The sequence below is a fragment of the Grampus griseus genome (assembly GCF_964374135.1).
Source record: "Grampus griseus genome assembly, chromosome: 4".
Lineage (NCBI taxonomy): Eukaryota > Metazoa > Chordata > Mammalia > Artiodactyla > Delphinidae > Grampus > Grampus griseus.
Genome location: NC_138997.1, coordinates 17319770 through 17340307, shown reverse-complemented (window position 1 = coordinate 17340307; position 20538 = coordinate 17319770). Strand labels below are relative to the sequence as shown.

General features: G+C 40.6%; 1 protein-coding gene across 2 annotated transcripts in view; it reads right to left on the bottom strand.

The window, feature by feature from the left end:
• The window catches only part of DAPP1 (dual adaptor of phosphotyrosine and 3-phosphoinositides 1), a gene marked incomplete at its 5' end in the record, with an annotated part of 58914 nt that extends 41346 nt beyond the window's left edge, over positions 1 to 17568 (bottom strand). For both annotated transcript variants that reach the window (XM_082653834.1, XM_082653835.1), the window contains one exon: positions 17468 to 17568. In XM_082653834.1, coding sequence (XP_082509960.1) covers positions 17468 to 17568 — 101 coding nt within the window. The remainder of the gene's footprint in view (positions 1 to 17467) is intronic.
• Between the last annotated feature and the right edge of the window lie 2970 nt (positions 17569 to 20538).

Here is a 20538-nt window from a genome sequence, read left to right as displayed (position 1 = left end):
TTTTTTTTTTTTTTTAAAAAAGGACAATTGGAGGAGCTAAAAGTGAGGCTATCAAAAACGTCAGGTTTGTTTACGGACAAAATTCTAATTCCTTTTGATAAGTAAAATCTCTACAAGGTCACAAGTTCTTAAATACATTTTGCCTGTAATTATTTTTTGAATGAACATTTCAGCAAACCATTTAGTTTGAGCCAATAGATTACTTATTTGAAGCAACAAAAATTTTTTATTTGTTTATTTATTTGTTTATTTTGGCCACGCAGTGTGTGGGATCTTAGTTCCCCAACCAGGGATCAAACCCGCGCCCCCTGCATTGGAAGCACAGAGTCTTAACCACTGGACCACCAGGGAAGTCCCTTGAAGCAACAAAATTTGATCAACAAAATTCTAAAATGTAAAGAATTTGAACATTCCTTGGGATTCTTTTCAACAAGATCTGATGTCTATCTAAACCATTTACAGAATTCTGATCATTGCAGCTTGGCAGTTTTTACTGAGAACTTTTTTATGGTAATCTTTTAAACAGTAGCTATATATCATAAACACATACGAAATCCTTGAATATAAAGCAAGAAGGATCACACTGTGCTCTAATTTGGAACATCTCAGGGAGTGTTAATTTCTGGGTGAGAAACATCACTTGGTTGAGTCAACATCACTGTCACAGTTTTCGTGGAGTCCTGGGCCTGGGCAAACCTAAGACAGCGGCTGCCAGGCAGCCACCTACGCTTCATGATGTCTGCAGGGCAATGAGGACCCTCATTCCCCAAACAACTCTTCCACAAATACCTAAACTCCCTGTCTTAATTGAGTTAAGCATCCTTTCCTAGGAACTTCCGATTAGCATATCTTCCAGGGAAGTGATTATAAAGCCAAATAACATTACATACCCTTTGCAGGAATATGTCCATCTTTGGTAAGGATGGTTCAAGACTGTGTACATAAAGAGTGAAAGGTTGAAAATACAGTCTTATTCAGCTGGTAGTTTTCCCACAGTCAACCTTCTATCATTTAACTTTATAAATCTTTATCTATTAAGCTCAAATCTGTGCAAGGCATTGTATTAGGCAGGTCAAAGGAAACACAAACCCAGGCCGAGCCTCAAGAAACCATTAATCTAGTCAAGAGGGTAAGACAAGTACTTTGCAAACTACATCCAAGAGAGAGTAAAGTATCCAGCGGGGGTTATAGGAAGAAAGATCAAGGCCATTTTTTGAATGACCCAACATCTAAGTAGGCCTTGAAGAATATGTAAGTTATTTTTTAAAGTGTGCATTATTTTTTTCTGATTATAAAGCATATGTAGTAAAAATTAAAATATGTACACATACAGAAGAGAAAATGAAAGTCTTTCACAGAAGAGGAAATATGTATTTCAAATAAACAGTCTCACTATTAATCAGAAAAATGCAAATTAAAACAACAATGCAGTACTTTCGTAATCCACCAGATCTGCTAAAATTGAAGGATTAGCATTAAGTACTAGAGAATTTGGGGGCCCTGGATATTATCATCTACTGTTGGCAGGTGTTTAAGTTGGAGGGGAGCTTAGCACATCTAGTGTAACTGGACATGCACACATGACCAGCGACTCCACTTCTGGTGGCTTATTAGTGAAACACTCACACGTACACAGAAGGAAGTGTGAATTAAGGTGTCTACTGAAGAGCGTTTGTGAGAATAAAATTTAGGAGCCATCCTAAATATCTACCAACAGTAAGATGACAGATAAGTGCAGTGCAGTGAGGGCTCATAGGATGAGATTATGTTAAAAGTTAACCGAAAGAGTTTGAAAAGCTAAGAGCGTTGTTGGTTGCCAAATGCTAAAGGCAGGGGGTTGGGTGCTACCAACACATTGTGAGGGGGCACCAGGAATGATTACCACCCTCTGATGGCCGATGCAGTCCTGAACAACTGAGAATTGTCCCGCTCAGAATGCTAATCACTTTCCCACGGAGAAACATGGAGTGAATATTTGTGTCCGCGCACATCAAAGTTGACAGATCCCAAAACATATTGTTAGGTTAGAGGAACTGGTGGCAGGTATAGTCTGAAACCACTTCATTTTGAAAAATCTCTCTCCTTCCCTCCAAACACTACAACACATACAATAATATATAAAAGCACAAAATAGAAGTCTGATAAAATACACACCGAACTCATAAGTTTGGTCCTTAAAAGAAGGAACCAGCATTGAGGGTGTTGTTAAAGGGGACTTTAGCGCAATCAAATTTTCCTAATTTAGCTTGTTCTAATGAAAAATAAAATAAAATACATGCATATATTAATTGGGTAACTAAAATTTGAAAAAGAGAAAATTGTATGTCTACCTTGATCCAACCTCCAGGGCCCTGTTAATGTTGGCTTTATTTAATTATTTTACTTAATTTACTTATTCAACTATTGTTTATTGAACACCAGAAATGACCTAGCATTTGCGGGGAGGGAGAGAGAGACTTTTTCTCTATTTAAAGTCTGGTGGGATACGGAGTGACAATCGTTGAGGGAGCTATTTTGTGCAAAGGGAATAACAGGAACAAAGGCCAAGAAGCAAGAGAATGCCAGGTATGTACAGGGTCAGAGCCCTGCATGGTGGGGTGGGGTGAGTAATTCAGGTGAGTGCCAAAGGGCAGCAGTCAGGCATGGCGAGACGAAGCTGGGGGGAGACTGATGCTGTCTTATACTGGGCCCTGGATGCTGACAGTTCCCTGGCTGATGTCTACAGGGCTTTTTATGGATTAATACGCATATACAATAGCTCATTACATAGAGTCCTAATTGCACGGGCCTCAAGTTCCTGTAATTGGGACTGTGTTTAACATTTTTTTATTTTGTTCTTCTGATTATTAGATGGAAGAGTCCAATTTTAAGGGGCTTGAAACTTACAAAATTTGAAAGTCTCTTTATGAAAATTAATGTAAAATTACCAAAAAAAAGAAAAGAATAATTATTTAGAATGAGAAATCACAAATTTTAAAAGCTGACATCAACAAAATGAAAAGGCAGCCTACTGAATGGGAATAAATATTTGCAAATCATATATCTGATAATGGGTTAATATTCTAAATAGATAAAGAACTCATACAGCTCAATAGCAAAAAAACAAATAATCCAAAGCAATCCGATTTAAAAATGGGCAGAAGATCTGAATGGACATTTTCCAAAGCAGACACACAGATGGCTAACAGATATATGAAAAGATGCTCAACATCACTAATCATTGGGGAAATGCAAATGAAAACCACAGTGAGCTACCACCTCGCACCTGTTAGAATGGCCATCGTCAAACAGACAAGAACTAGCAAGTGTTGGTGTGGATGTGGAGAAAATGTTGGTGGGCATGTAAATTGGTACAACCACTATAGAAAACAGTAGGGGGGGTTCTCAAAAAATTAAAAATAGAGCTACTATATTGACCCAGCAATACCACTCCCGGGTATTTATCTGAGGAAAATTAAAACACTAATTAGAAAAGATATATGCACCCCGATATTCATTGCAGCATTGTTTACGATAGCTAAGACATGGAAATGTCCATTGATGGATGAATGGATAAGGAAAATGTTTTTTATATATATATATATATATATATATTCAGCCATAAAAAGAGTGAAATCTGGCCATTTTTGACAACATGGGTGGACCTTGAGTGCATTATGCTAAACAAAATGTCAGACAGAAAAAGATAGATACCGTATGATCTCACTTATATGAGAAATCCAGAAAACAAAACAACCAACCAAACTAAACTAAACTAAAACAGACTCAGAGATACAGAAAACAAATGTATAATTGCCGTAAGGGAGGGGGTTGTGTGTGAACTATGTATAGGAGATTAAGGGGTACTAACGGCCAGATATAAAATAAATACGCCACAGGGATGCAATATACGGCATAAGGAATATGGTCAATAATACTGTAATAGCTTTGTAGGGCACAGATGTTCACTAGACTTAGCATGGCAATCATTTCATAATGCACACAAATGTCAAGTTACTAGGTAGTACACCTGAAACTAACATAATATTGTATGTCAACTATATTTTGATTAAAAAAAGAATAAAAATTCACCAAGCTTTAACTATGAAAAGATAATAAATAAGTAAAAATAAAACAACAAAAAACAAATGAAAAACCAAGTTCATGGATATAGAGAACAGATTGCTGGTTGCCAGAGGTGGCGGAGGAAGGGATAGTGAGATGGGTAAAGGGTACCAAAAGGTACAAATTTCCAGTTATAAAATGACTAAGTCATGGGGATGTAATGTACAGCTTGGTGACTACAGTTAATAATACTGTATTGCTTATTTGAAAGTTGCTAGAAAAGTGGGTCTTGAAAGCTCTCATCACAGGAAAAAAAAAGTTTTGTTAACCATGTGTGGTGATGGATGTTAACTGGACTGATTGCAGTGATCATTTTGCTATATATACATTATCAAATCATTATATTTATTTTACTTCTGAAATGAATATAATGTTATATGTCAATTATATCACAAATTAAAAAAATAAAAATAAAAAACTGACAAATACCACAAACATTTCAAAACTGAGAAAACAACTTATATTCATTAATTAAGTGTTTACATACCCCTATACCTTTTTTTCTCTATACTTTTGGCCATGTCATCTCTGGTTATTTCTTCATCTAAAAACAATTGTATACTACAATTTTCTATATAGAGAATAGAATAAGAAGCCAGTCTTTTACCTATAATGCTTTTTAAAATTATTGATAGCATAGAACAGTTATTTTCAACTTCACGATGTGATATTGCTAATGAAGTTTTTAGGACCGTTGGAAAATTTGAGAACCTCTATCAAATTTCTTTCATAAATGAGCTGTAAGATTTCAGGGTGTTTAAAATTGTAATGTTCAGGGACTTTGAGTTGACTACATTTATTTTAACTACATCACTAGGGTCTGTGCAAGGCAGAGGACCTGAAGCTGAAGCTTCATTGGCTTCACTCTCTCACTTCTGGTGATTATAAAAGCCATGTCTGCTTTTTATTTTTTTAAAAATTAAATAATTAAAAATGTTTAACTTAGTAAATAAAAGCCACATATAATCCCTCATCGCAGAGAAAATCACAACTAGCAGCCTGGTTTATATTTCTAAATTTTGTACAAAGTCTAAACCCTAATAAGACCCTTATTCAATCTTTGTTTACATATTACTAATGATGTGGAACTCACTACTTGTATAGGCAAGCCCATTCCATACTTCCATGATTGATGGCCAGAAAACTCTTGCCTATATATCAAATTACCGTTTCTTGCTGTACGGCTTTCAACAGATGGTCTCAGAGCTACTTCTTGGAGTTATATAGATGATACTTATACAAATAGTTAGAAGCATTTAGAATGTTCCCTCTTTTGCTTCCATTGTCTTCAACTTCTCCTTTCACAATAGATTTTCAGTCCCTTGATCACCCAGAGAACTTATCTCCTCTGAATACCTTCTAAATTTTCAAAATCTATCTTCAAGGTAAGACCTGACGTGCAAAATAAAGCCCCACAAGATCTCCCCATCCTGGCTGCCAGGTACACCGTAAGGCAACCCAAGATTGCATTCGTTTCTTGACAGTTGCATCATGCTGCTGATTCACGCTAGACCTGCTGTTGGTTAAAACCCCCAAGCAAGTCATCTTCCTCTGCGGCTCTGCCACTTCTCCCACAGCTGCATTAGAAAGATGATGTTTTTAGAATTAAGTGCAATAAGAAACCTTTTTGCTCCTGGGAACTGCCAAGCGAAAAGGAATGCTAATAAGCAGCTAACTTGGGTCACAAACACCCATGCAGTGTCAGTGAAAATTTTGTGAGATGAGAGCTGGCCTTTGTCTCCACTCTTTTCCTTAGCAATGAGTCCTTCTGCTCCAATGACTTCTGACGCGTTCGTTATGTGACACCACACGAGTAGCAACCTCTGTCTTTCTCATCTGCCAAGGTGACTAATAATAACACCTGGTAGGAAAACTCTCTTATTTTCATGTTGGAACACTGACTTCTTTAATAAACTTCTTATATGAGTCTTTAACTTTTGCAGAAGAGAACAAGGTAAACACTTTGCTATTTATACAACGTATTATGAATATGCTGGGCACTGTGCTGCGTGCCGGGAATACGACTTCTCTGCTATTTGGGATAGGGTTCATTCTCCTGAAACTTTAAAAAAAAAAAAAAAAAAGCCTTTTTGTCTCATTTTCTCTAAAGAAGTAAAAAAGAGCAAGAAATTACTCTTTATAACAGCACTTTCGAAGCAATGTTGTATTTTCCTTTTCCCCCAAGGTCCACACATCGTCATAAATAAGTCTCAGGGCTAATAGTGAGCAGAGGCTCATCAAGCTTCCAGAGAATATTTGTACTGGGTTTATGAGATTATCAAACCCACAGCTGGCCTTGAAGGAAACAGTGGCCTTATCCCTCCCATGATACAGTAACAAATCAGGAAACACCCACTCACTAAAGAATTTTCGTAGCTGCCTCTCAGTAAGATACAGGAAATAAGATCAACCACAGAGAAGGCAGTCGGGCTTGATCCAGAAAGCTGGTCCTCAGTTCTGCCTCTTCTCTCATTCCCGTGCCCTTTGTGTTAGAACCTTCTGGGAAATTGCCCCTGCCTATTGGAGCCTTCACAGTTTCTTATCCCAATCGGTTTCATTGTCTTAATTTGCTGATACAAGTTTATATCTCATTCTGCTCTGTCCTTTAAAGGAGAGGCTTTCAAACTTTTCGAATTAGCCCACAGTATAAAATGCACTTTGCCTCCCTCTCTTTTGCCTCTCTCTACACACACACACACACACACACACACACACACACACACACACACACACACTTACGTTATAAACGTACAAAAAACCCCAAAAAGTGTTATAGGAAACAACACTATTCTTCTAAACACTACTTACTATATATTGATTGTGACCCACTAAATAAACTTTAAGAACACTCTTGGGTTGTAGCTGGTGTTTGAAAAACAACGCAAAGTCTTTCCACTCAATACCCTGAGATTTTGTTAGGAATTCACATTTGCAGTCTTCCTAGGCCTGTTGAATTATCATCTGTTTTTATCAAGAGCCCCACATGATTGCTATGCAGTTTAGCATTTGAGAAGCATGGAGCTGAAGAACTCTTGGTCCTAAAAACTTTAACTCATTTCAATAACCTTGATGGTTTGAATGTACAGAGTGTGGTATCTAAAACCGGACAGAGAGAGCAAAGAGTGTACTAAGGAGCTTTACAGTACTTAGGAAATAAGTACTTAGAGGAAAAGAGAAGGATCTGTGGCAAATTTCATCAAAAAATCCCCCAATAGCTGCCATCTTAGTGATGGGGGCAGTAAATGGTATAGAAGGAGGAGCCCGTGAGGAGATGAAATGATCAGGGAAAACTTCATGGAGGAAGAATACCATGAGTTGGAACTTGAAGCATAGATATAGAATTCATCAAGTGTGAGAGAAAAAAGCATTCCAACCGGAGCAGTAGCATAAGCAAAGGCACTGAGTTTGACATATGCATGGTGTATACAGGAAACACAATGCCTACCTGGAACAGAGGGTCTATGTTGAGGAGTAATGCAAAACAAGACTGGAAGAACAAGTGGGCACAGAAATCAGTCTTGCATGTTAAAACATGAGCCATACATCCGTTTACATTACATACATCTTGGGGAGAAAATTTCTTAGTAACCTATGTTTACAGATTATTCATATATTTAATGACATACTTTTCCCCTTCCTGGCAAAGAGAAGTGACATAGAACCTAGATTCTGTCCCTTCAGGTTTATAAAGAGGACATACATTTCAACCCAAAGCAATAATAGAAATTCCTAATTGTGTAAAAGGGGCTAACAGGCGTTGGAGTTGAACAGCCAATGAAAGCTCTCTTCTTTGGAGAATTTTCTTTTTTTTTTCATTTTCAACCTTAGTCTCACTTTTGAATGATGCTGACACACTTTCTGAACTCTCTAGACCAAAGATGGTAAATGTGTAACCTATGACGCCATGGATAACAGAGCTTCTCTTAAGGCCATGGATAACAGAGCTTCTCTTAAGGCCATGGATAACAGAGCTTCTCTTAAGGCCATGGATAACAGAGCTTCTCTTAAGGCCATGGATAACAGCTCATTGATCTGTCTTCTTGTTGGCTAGGTCTGTGCTTGGCCTCAGAATCCTGCTAACACAATGATGATAGAATAAAAGATGAATCTATTAGGCAATCTCAATCGAAGCAATTTTAACTTGGGCTCATGTGTCCTCAGCACTTGAGTCACTCCATGGGATCTGCCTGACTGCTGCTCGCCTTTGTGTACATTTGTTCACAGTGTTGGTGCTAGACACTTTGACTTCATGAAAACATGAAGCCCTTGACTCTTTACGCCATCAGAAATCATGGATTAAGGAAAAGGAAATGTCTTATTTAGCTCAAAAACTATCAGTGCGGCAATTTGTATTATAGTCAGGCCGTGGCGTATAATATGTGACAACGTGGTGTTGACCACATAAACATGTTAAGTCCCCTGTTCACAGATGTGGGCTTACCTTTCCATTGATCATAGCAAATGGACCCTGACCAAGGAGAGAACCCAGGAGAGGCTTTGCAAAAAGTTTGAAAGTTCTATGTATCGTAGTGTGATACATAGGGGAGGCTGAAGAAAGACCATAGTCTTTCCAATCAGGAGGTTTCTGTGATGGAACCAGTTTGTCTGAGGCTTTCCACATTACCATTCTAAATGTCCACATTTACAAATGCTAATAGCAGAGCTAAATGGTGAGGCCAGCTGCCCCAGGCTTTAGGAAGCATCCCTGAGTGATGACAGAGGCAGAGTACGTATTTGGTCAAACAATGAACTAAAGGTGGGGCCCCAAGTGTTTTTTTGTGGGAGTCAAGGTTCAGCTACAGGGAAACAAGACTGAAGGGGTATGATAATTCTGTGGGAGTTGGAAACCAGGATAAACTTGTTCTTGAAGGAGCCTGATGAATGAGGCAAGGAGTTCTGAGAGATGGAAACACAGAAAGAGAGAGACTCAGAGATCCAGAGACACAGATGGGCACAAAGAGTGAGAGATACATAAGTCAAAAGCTGTAGAAAGAGAGGTATACAGACCTAGAGACAAGAGAAAGGCACAGCGGCTCATGTAGATAGCCAGAGGCACCTAGGGACAGTGACCTAGGGAACACAAATAGAGACCCAATCAGAGTGGTCCAGAGACAGAGGCAGAGAAACCAAAGTGAGAGAAAGATACAGACCCACAGAGCATGACATGGGTCAATGCACCCAGGGCTGTCAGAGACGTGAGAGACCCGAGGGCAGAGTCACGGATGGGGAGATGGGGGCTGGGAGGCAAATTTCGTCTCATTCCAGCAGAGGTCCTGTCCAGTCCCCAGGTCAGCCTGCACAGTACACAAATGGCTGTAAAACCGAAAGAGCATCATTGCTCCTCCAGTGGTTGGGGCTCAGGGAATGTTTGATTTGGACTGGGAACCAAAGCTCAGAGACTGACTAGAAAAACTATTTCATGGATAAGAGCTTGAGGGGGACTTGAACGCCTGGGCAGAGATTCCAAACCAGAGGCTCTCTCAGGAGTGGAATCAAGCTTGACTCTGCACTTACTGTGGTTACTCTTGCATCCTATATACATCACAAAATGCTGCTTCAGGGTGATTGTCTTTGGACTGTAGTTGCCATTGACAACCTACCATTGTGGGTTGGGACAGGAGACAGAGAAGGTCACTTTCAGGAAGCTATAACTCTAGGAAAAAGTCCCAAACTTTGGGGGATGTAAAAAAAAGATCTTTGTTTCATTAGTTATTTCCTGTCTACTCCATTGCTCAGATGCTGTCTCTAACCAATGTCAATTTGTCCCAGCAGTAAAAACTTTTGTTAAGAGGACTGAGTGAGTCTGAGGGTAATAAGTACAAGTACGTCACCAGTGTTGGTGTGGTGGGCTGAAGTCAGCGACCTTGAGTTCTGGTCTTGGCTTTGACCCAACTTGGGACAATTCAGATATTTAGACATCTGCTATTCGTCAAGTGCTGAGCTTGGATGGAATAGACAAATATGCGTAACCTACTGCCCTGCCCCTAAGGAGATCACTGTCAAAAAGAGTGTGCTGTGCTCAGCCCAGATCAGGTGGCCAAACCTCTTAGGGCTTTAGGACTGACATCTAGAAAATGATTCTAAGATTATGTAGAGAATTAACCCAAAGTACAGACTCAACTGGTGGGGAGTCAGAATCATACGAGCAATCACATGAGACCCAGGCAACTTTAGATATTTACAATGAGAAAGCAAACCATGGATGAATTAGAAGAATTTCGTGCCATTAAGATTTTCAAAACTGCTTTGATGCCATTTTGAAAAACTATACAAAAGCAGAACTCATTCTTATTTGATTGTGAATCACTTATGTTTTTAGCTCAGTAGAATTACTGGCTTCCACCCCTGTTCCTTCCTTACTATTCCCAGGTCCTCACTCTAGTTTCTTATACACCAATCTGTAAACTCTCTCACTCATTAGTTTTATTGTCTCTGGACTCATTACTATTGATCATGCTCAACTACCAGATTAATCTACCTTAAAAAAACCCCACGATGACCATGTAGTTCCGCGTTCCTATAAACATTCAATGATTACATATTGTCAAATGATGTTTGACCAAAGTCCAAACTCAATCTATTTAAGGCCTTCCGGAATTTGGATCAATCTAAATTTTCAAATTTTAATACAGGGCAACAAGATAGCCTGGGAAAGACCAGACCCAGAACCTGCTTTGAGAACGAACAAGAAGCAGATGATGAAAATGTATGCTACCAGAAAATGAGAGCAAAATTATATGCATGGTACGAGCGCAATTCAATCTACATGCACGTGCGTGCGTGTGTATGTGTGTGTGTGTGTGTATGTGTTTACAGAAAAATATTTTTTAAAGACTGGAGAGAAGTTGAGCAATATGTCATTTTGGGTGGTGGTACAGGGCTGACATTTTTGGTGCTTTTCTTTATTCACCAAATTTTCAATAATTAATACATTTTATTATTATTCTAAAGTGTTTATTATAAATAATTCCAAATATACAAGAAAGTAGAAAACTGAGTATAAATAATACCCACATTTAAATAATACCCATATTTTAGGTGGAATAATTTTTAACTTTTTGCCAGATTTCCTTCATATATTTTTGGATGAATGTTTTAAAAGTAAGTTACAGATATCATAGCACTTTAATCTTAAGTAATTCAGCATGTGTCTCTAAAAAGCAACATTCTCTTACATAGCTATACTTTTATCAAAACAAATTAAGTTGTTGCCTTTAGGCTTTTTAAATTTTTTTTTTTTTTTGCGGTACGCGGGCCTCTCACTGTTGTGGCCTCTCCCGTTGCGGAGCACAGGCTCCAGACGCGCAGGCTCAGTGGCCATGGCTCACGGGCCCAGCCGCTCCGCAGCATGTGGGATCTTCCCGGACCGGGGCACGAACCCGTGTCCCCTGCATCGGCAGGTGGACTCTCAACCACTGCGCCACCAGGGAAGCCCAAACTTAAATATTTTTGAGCAAAGAAAGTCTAACAACAGATAACAGGAGCAGGCACTACTAGTTGGGGAAGCAAGACCACAGGGAATCTGTAGGTGACCGAGTGACAACCAAGACTTGGCTACGTGAGCTGTGGTTGGGTTCAGACAGGTCCACCTCAGGGAGGAGTAGCCAGAGCATGGGGGCTCAGACTAGGAATTTATCCTAGGTGACAGGATCATTGAGAGGAGTTGGTGGGAGCAAGAAATTAACCCAGGCTTAAAAAAAAAAACAAAAAAACAGGCTAAGTGTATGGTTATGACACTAGAAACTAGAAGAGGAAAGCCAGGTGGAAGCTTTCTCAGAGAATGTAGCTGAAGGTGGGCACTCTGAGAGGTAAAGACCAGAGCAAGACTGAACGATGAGTAACTGCTGGGTCCCAGGGACTAGGAGGGTCTGAGTCCATGTGGACACTTTTTATTTTCTGAATATTCATATGTATTGCCACTTTTACTGCTTTATTCATGCCATTTTCTCTTTAGAAAATGTCTTCTTCTCTGCTTTCAACTGACAAAAATCCTACGGGTTCCAAGGCCATCTTCTCCACATCCAATGATCTCCTCCTTTCTTGCCATCTGCTGTGTTCTTTATGTAGACACTGCAATGACCCTCAGTCCCTCTATCCTGCGTTCTAACTCCACCCACTCGTGCATTCTCTGTCCTCTACACTGTAAACTCCTTGAGGGGACAACCACTTCTTACTGTCAGTAACTCCCACACTGCCTTGCATAATGTCATCATTCAACAGATAGGTCTATGAATAAATGGAAAAGAGAATGAATGAAACAAAGTGACCCCACTCGATGTGGAGAACGTGTGTGGCTGGATTTCCACATGTAAGTAGAAGGAAGTCACCGTTACCCATAGAGGAACAGAAACACAACAGCTGAAGAGGAAATTCGCTTGAGTCCAAGCAAGATCAAACTGTACACTAGTTACATACTCTCGCTCGGCCACAAGAGAATCACCTTCCATTTTTAGAGTCCAAGATTACGGAATTGTGCCCAGAAGAGGAACAAGCTTTTTTGCTCTACTTGGTATCAGCTCTGTAAACAGCTTCCTTTAAAGCTTTGAATTTACTATGCTTTTCTGAGCCTATTCGATGTGCCTAGCCCCGAAGAAAGGAATCTACACACAATTCAAAAAAGTTCTGATGAATTAGGATATTGATCTGGCTTTGCATATGCATGTCTGTTATGTGAAGAATGTGAAAGAATAATGTCTTTTAGTAAAAAAATGTGTTGGTGGTAGCAATCACAGAACTACTTTTTCTCTCAGTTCTCACTAGCACTAACAGTGCTGCTATAATAAGCAGGAAGTTGTGTTAGTGGAGAAGCATGTGGGCTCTGGGGCCAAACTCCTGGATTTGAAGGTTTATGAATGTGTCATCTTGAGCATGTGATAAAAGCTCTGTCCTTCATTTTTCTCATTTGTGAGCAGAAATGTCACTAGTGGTAGTAACTCCCTGGCAGTGATGTGTGAATTTAATAAGTCATACAAGCAAAAGGCTTAAAATAGTGCCTGGCACATGGTGAGCATCCAACCCTTACTAAATTGCCGTTCTTAGAAGGTGTACCTTCTTCCATCGGTGGAGAGAGAGTCAGCTCTGGAGTACGCGCCTAGGCACTCTCGGGGCACCACCTATGAGGTCTGTGACCTGGACAGTTCACTTGACCGATCTGAAGTCGCCTTCTGCCTCTATAAGATGAGTATAATCATACTGTATGGATGGTGTTATTGTGAAGGCCAAACTCTGTGAACGACCTGGTGCCGGCCACTGACCCTCACAACAGGAGGTCAACCTGGTTTGGTGGAATAAGCATGGCCTTGGGACCCAGATTCTCTGGGACTCCAGGCAGCTTGATTTCTCTGCTAATGAGTCTCCTCATGTGTAAAGCTGGAATGTAGATACCTTTTGAAGGTCAGAGCTCCTGAATGCAAAATGTCTGCCTCTTCATAAGACCGCGCTTTGGTGATTGTTACTTATCCCCTGGGTCGTCAGCAAACCACCATGTGAGGGCCAGTTCCTACCAGAGTACACGTTTTGGTGTAGACTGTGAGCCGAGCATGGTTTTACGTTTTTAAGTGGTTAGGGGAAAAAAAGAAGAATATTTTATGACTCGTGACAATTGTATGAAATTCAAATTTCAGCGTCCTTAAATAATATTTTGTTTGAACATCGTCACGGTCATCTGTTTCTGTGTTATCTATGGCTGTTTTTGCATGACAATGACAGATGTGAGTAGCTGAAGCAGAAATCATACAGCCTGCGAAGCCTAAAATATTTATTACCTGGCTTCTGACAAAAAAAAGTTTGCTGATCCCTGATCTGCTCCAACCTTCTCTTATATGGGAAGCAGCAGAGAAATTAGTTTTTAATTAATTTACTTAAATATCCAGAGCTTCGAGTCTACTTTCTTGACTCTGACAGCACAGCCAAACACAGACACTTCCTTATAAAATTTGAGATGGGAAAATATATAAAAAAGGGAACATTTATTATATTTCTTGCTTGAAGGAATATGTCTGAGTAGATAATTTGAATATTTAAAGATATGCTAAAAATTTTTATTCCACAGTATCCCTTTTGTGTCTGTAGTTTGTAGTTACATACAAAACTACATGGTTTTGTAGGAACCTTTGTTAGAATCAAAGAATTGCTGGAATCATCAATTATTAACTGATTAGCAATTCTATCCTAGTTTGTTCCTTAAGGGGTGCCTCAAATATTTACTATTTGTTTCACAGCCCCGTCGCTTCATTTTGGAAGCCACACACAGCCTGTCTTCTGTTCCCAGTACACCTCCTGCTTCTCACCGACGGTTCTCCACAGGCTTTGCCCCTCCCTCCCCCATCCCATTCGGCCAACGTGTACGTGAAGCTGAGCAACCATTGCAAATTGTGTTATTTCCCCTTTGCTTCTGGAAGCATTAATATGTTTAGGATGAAGGAAACTAAGTGTCTTTAAACTGATACTCTGCATGTGAGACACAGAAATGCATCTGAGTTGCTTGATTCAGGTACTTTAGAAAAAACGTCTTCTGAGCAAGTCGTGTGTGTCCTAGAAAGGCAGGGGATGGATTTGCTGCAATGCAGGGTTTAATCTGCAGAGCTTACAGATGCCAGAACCTGAAGAAAAATGGGACCAAAGAACAAAGATCCCATCTCTTTAATTTAACCACCACCTTGTCTGTCTGTATCTATCAAAAATACAAAGGTAAGAACCTACCTAACTACTCAGATAACCTATTAAAAACGATTTCAAAATGAAGGCATTAAAACCAGCCACTTTTTATCTATCAACTGCTTTAAATCATTTTGTTTTTAGGGAGCGTTTTAAAAACGGAATTAATTAGAAGTTTGGGGGTAGATTATACCTAACCAGTAGCCTAGAGGTTCAAAGAAGAAGTTCCATTTTATTCAGAATTCTGCCAGAGGCAACAGGTCATTTTCAAGTTTGCTCAGATCTTATGACCTATGAGAGGTATATCAGGACTGTCCTAGAGGCACAGGTACTAACTCAAGTCCATTATTAAATTCTCAGGAATTTTGTAGTTAAACCCTTGGCAGCTTGAAAATGCCTGTGATTGGAGTATTTATACCAGGGAAACAGGCAGACTCTTGAATCAGGGCTATCCCTCACCCAGGTGGTTTAACTAACACACCACTGAGTATATTTAAAAAAATGCTTCTGAGGTTTCTTACTGGGGGGATGAAAATGTTCTAAAATTGATTTATGGTGATGGCTGTACTACTCTTTAAAGGCACTACAGGTTACTGAATTGTACACTGGAAATGAGTGAGCTCTATGATCTATAAAATATACCTCAATAAAATTGTTAAACAAAATGCTCCCAAACCCACACACGAAATGTCAACGTTTATTAATGGCTTTAAGATTCAGGTACGTATCCAACAAATAAGGGCACATTTACTCAGTGCTTCTGTTGGATTTCTATTCTATGCAGTGATTCTCAACCTTGGTCTTGCTCTGAAATCACTTGGAAAGTTTAAAAAGAAAACGCTCACCCCCAAGATACTGATGTCATTTGTCTGGTGTGTGGCCTGGGCAGGAATTTTAAAAAACTCCTTGGGTAATTCTAGTGCACAGCCAAGGTTAAGAACCGCAACTGAAGAGCAATTTCCCTAGACCACTGTAACTTGCCTGTTACAGAAACCATTTTCCAATGTTTAAGACATTTCCAGACTTTATGAAATAGTGAAGTATGGACATAAAAGCACCTTTTGGGGGTGTTTCTGGGTTGAATTGAATGTCCATCTCTGCACACGGAGGGAAGACACAGTTCTGTTTCCTAGTGGGTTTTACCTAAGGTTGCTTCCTGCTACGGGCACTAAGGTGGGGAGAAGAGACGGTGTTTAGCTCATCTTTGTCATCCAAGTGAGTGCCAAGGGTACTCAAGCACAGAGCCTAGGCTCAAAGATGGTTGAATTAAAGGACCAGAGCTGAATATTTCCTTTGTCTCTCTTCTCCTCTGTGGCTTCCTACCGATCGTGGGCTGGGAATCCACATAACCAAACACATAAAGAATGATAGTTTAATAATTTCATACGGATCTAAGTGAGAGCCCAGGGTCCAGCTTTAGTGCCTGGACTCTGTGACACCCGCTTTGAATGCTCAGGAAACATTTTACCTCTGCAGTTTGGGGATTTGGTCTAGAAGGCTAGAGGTGTCCTGGAGCTCTGACTCCCCATAAGGGGAGTTTACTTTACTGAAAAGTCTAGCTGTTACGTTTGATTTACCTTATGAAGGTAAAGTTCAATTCTGAGACGTCAAGTTTAAAATCTAAAGACAGGACTTATTGAGAACGCTTACAACACCCCAAAATACAATCTCTGCAGTCTTGACGCAGAGAGATTTCATCCCTATTTTAGTTTTTCTCTGGATAAGGACGTGGACTTGGCAGATTGGAATCCTGATTGGTAACTGATGTGTGACCGCAGGCAAGTTAATCAATCCCTTTGGTGTTTGTTTTCTTCCTTTGTGAGATGGAGATGATCACAGCTCTTGAGTGTTTGTGAAGATTAGAGCTATTTAGTGAGACAGCAGGTGCAGGTCTCGCCTCTTAGGAATCACAGGTGTCAAAATCAGCCTCACCAGGCTATTCCCGGTGCTTCAGGGGAAAGGATCAGTTTCTGTAGGAAATCCCCTACGCCTCTCTTGTGTAACATTTGCTTCTTTTATTAAGTATCCTGATGAGTTGTCGCATCTGGTCCCTTCTTAAAGACAGGACCACAGTGCCTCTTCCTACCTAAATGTGTAACCTGTCTGGGGCAGAGTGTTTATCCTCTTCCTGACTTGTTAGTACTTAAAAGGCTCAAAGTTGCCCTAAAAGACATACATGCATACAAGAGCTCACAAATGCAGTGTCAGGAGAAAGAAACACACATGGGACACTGCTGTAGACACTTCCTCGTTCGTTCTCTTTTGAAAAAGTCCCTCTCCCTTACTGTAGGGTCTAGGCTTTCTGTGTATCTCACCAGCAGCGCAGCCCTCTTACTGTCAGTAGCTTGGAGCTCAGCACTTTTTATAGCACATTTATTCATAGACCAGATCAATAACAAGGAAACCCAGCAACAACCGCGACTACAGCCCAATTCTGTCCCTAAAATCTCAAAGAACGTCCAGCATTTGATTTTTTTGTCCCATTTTCTCCACCTACTTGTTTTCACATGTGGAAAGGTAATCCATACTTTCACAGTGGAATTGGGCCCCCACAGACACAGATGAGCAAAGTGGAAAGGATAGAAGATTGGGGTGTCAGAGAGAAGGAGTGCTAAAGAGAATCGTTCATCAAGATGAGCATTTGCGTAGGGGTGAGGAGTTAAGGTTCACCCAATAAACGCCTGGAAAAGGGGACCTGCCCACTTACCCCAAGTCCTGGAGCAGCTCAGCTTCTCCGTCCGACCTGCTCCACAGATCTGAAGGATCCTGGATGCTCATTTTCCCTTCTGGAGATTCTGCTCTGCCCATTCGCACCCCTCGCGTCCGCTAAGCCCCTGCGAGGTGCTCTGGGTGAGAGGCAGAGAGAGACACGTTCTGCTGCCCCTCACGCCCTCCTCTCCCCGCTGAGAGAGAAGCCAGCTGTAGCTGAGTCTCCAACCAGCAAGGAAGTGAAACCTGCTTACTCCTCCCACCGACACTCCCCACTTAGGTGCTGGCAGGAGTGCTGCCTCCGTCAGGAAACATGCAAAGCTAGGTAGCACCTCTGAGGACACCCACACGGCATCGTGCCGCACGCAGCTTCTGGCAAAGGAAATAAAGATCAAACTGCTCCAACTGAGAGTGACTCTTAATTCCAACTCTCTTCGTGAAGCCAAAGCATAGTTTTTCCTTAGTGCTATTTGCCTCCGGTTTGTCCAGGATGCACTCCATCACCTACACCTTCCGTCTCACACACAAACATAAGGAACGTCGAGGGAGCTTCTGGATCTAGAACATCTTTCAAAGGGGTAAAGAAATCAGACTCAAGTCACTAGCTTTCATCAGGAAGTCTGGTTTTTAGCACTTTCTCAATAGGTCTGCTTCAATCACCTAAGCTTTCCAGCATACCCTTGACGTTCAGGTTGAGCACGATTCAGAGACAATTATCATTCCTCCGTGGAAGAAGGATTGGGTGAGAAGAAGGTAGGAAAAGCTGCAGGGGGGCCAGCCGGGTGCCCAGCTAACAGGGCAGGTTAGAACTCCTGGAGTCTTCGAGTTCCACTTCCTTCCCTGGGCTTATTCACAGCTGGTATTGCTCTGGGTCCAGACTCATGTGTAGAGAATGCCAGCTGCCGAAAAGTCCAGAAGGGAAACTGTCATCACTCTGAATGCTGGGGAATTGGACAAAGTACCGTAATGAATGAACAAAGAACGTATGTTGCTTCTTGTGTTCTGTGTATGTAACCTGCAGGAGAGAGTATGCTTCTCTCTCTCGCCTGTTCTCTCTCTGTCTCTCCCTCTTCACACCTGACTCACTCAAGGTTCACCTGGGTGCTCTATAACTCACTTCTCCCAGTGCGTCTTGAGGACCAGCAGGGTCCCCAGGAGCTTGTTAGAATGCAGAATTTGGGTTCATCCCAGCGCCTCTGAACCAGTATTTGCATTTAAACAAGATCCCCAAGTTGACTCCTGTGCGAGTTAAAGTTTGAGGAGACCGCTTTATAGGAAACCAAGATAGCAGAGCTGTTCCAAGAGGAGAGGCTGGTCGGCACCTGGCATTATTCCAGCTTTTCTTACAGTCCTTCCCTATGATCTGTTTGTCAGTGATGTGTGAGACCCTGGCTTACTCTGACTGCCAGGGAGAGATTCCTGAGTGGAGACTGAGCTCTGATTATGGTACATCAACATTTAAAATTCTCTTGGCTACAGTTTGTTCGGAGAGAAGCACAGTGTCCACTTGCAGCAGAGGCCAGTCCTGGCCAGGGAGGTGCTGAATGTGAACACAGCAGAGATAGGGGGAGAGCCGGGCAGAGTTCTTGTTTCCTTTCTACAACTCTTTGTGTAGGGTTTTAGTATCTATTCTGTTCCTGTTTAAGCAAATTCTGGTTGTTCTTTTGCTTAACTTTTTTTTTTAGGAAAGTAGCAGAATTTACTAAGACAACCCTCACCCCTTTTCTTTTTTTAAAAAACATATTTTTATTTTTTACTTTTTTAAACATCTTTATAACTGCTTTACAATGTTGTGTTAGTTCCTGCTGTTTAACAAAGTGAATCAGCCATATGCATACATATATCCCCATATCTCCTCCCTCTTGCGTCTCCCTCCCACCCTCCCCATCCCACCCCTCTAGGTGGTCACAAAGCACCGAGCTGATATCCCTGTGCTATGTGGCTGCTTCCCACTAGCTATCTGTTTTACATTTGGTAGTGTATATATGTCCATGCCACTCTCTCACTTCGTCCCAGCTTACCCTTCCCCTCCCCATGTCCTCAAGTCCAGTCTCTACGTCTGCATCTTTATTCCTGTCCTGCCCCTAGGTTCTTCAGAACCTTTTTTTTTTTTTTTTAGATTCCATATATATGTGTTAGCATACGGTATTTGTTTTTCTCTTTCTGACTTACTTCACTCTGTATGACCCTCATCCCCTTTTCAATCTTCCTGTCCCCTCCCTTTCTCATTTTGCTATCCCATCTGTTGTCCTTTCCTTTGATGTCATTCTTTCTTTTTGTCACTTATTCCGTGTTCCCCAGGACCCCTCCCACCCCTCTGCTCCACTAAGTCCGCATGCTTTCAGCGTCATAGGGGAACCAGTTGCCGCAGAATTACTAGATGGTTTCAGTAAAATGCTGGACAGTCATAAAATATTTGGTAATATTTTTTATATTAGATTGGTCACATGCTACATTATTTCTTTTAATTAAAGAAACTGCTACTTTTGCTTTCAAACACTTTGCAAACAAGCACAAAGAATATTTTTTAAAAGCACATAGTTCACTTCTTATTTATTTCATTATTCTATTTTCAATGATGCTTGTTCATGGAACTGAATTCTTTCCACACTGTATTGCACATAGAAATGGGCACAAACAATCGAACGTTTTAACAATTTTGGAACATCTTATTTTTTGTTGGAAAAATATTTTTTTTTCAAGAAATGTTATAAATGTTATCAAGATAGTCATTGTCGGGATGACTATCACACTCAAATCATCAATTTTCTCATAAAGAGGCTTCAGGGAGAGCTATTTTGTCCAGATTTGAATTTTCTTTTCTTTTTCTTTTTTTTTTTTTGGCCATACCACGCAGCTTTCAGGATCTTAGTTCCCTGACCAGGGATTGAACCTGGGCCCCAGCAGTGAAAGCACCAAGTCCTAACCACTGGACTGCCAGGGAATTCCCCAGATTTGAATTTCTAACATTTGGGACTACTCTAAGAAGAACTTTTTCAAAAGAAATAGTTCCATGTGGTTTTTTTTCTTATAATTGTTCAAGAAACTTTTTCTTTTTAAAATTTTTTT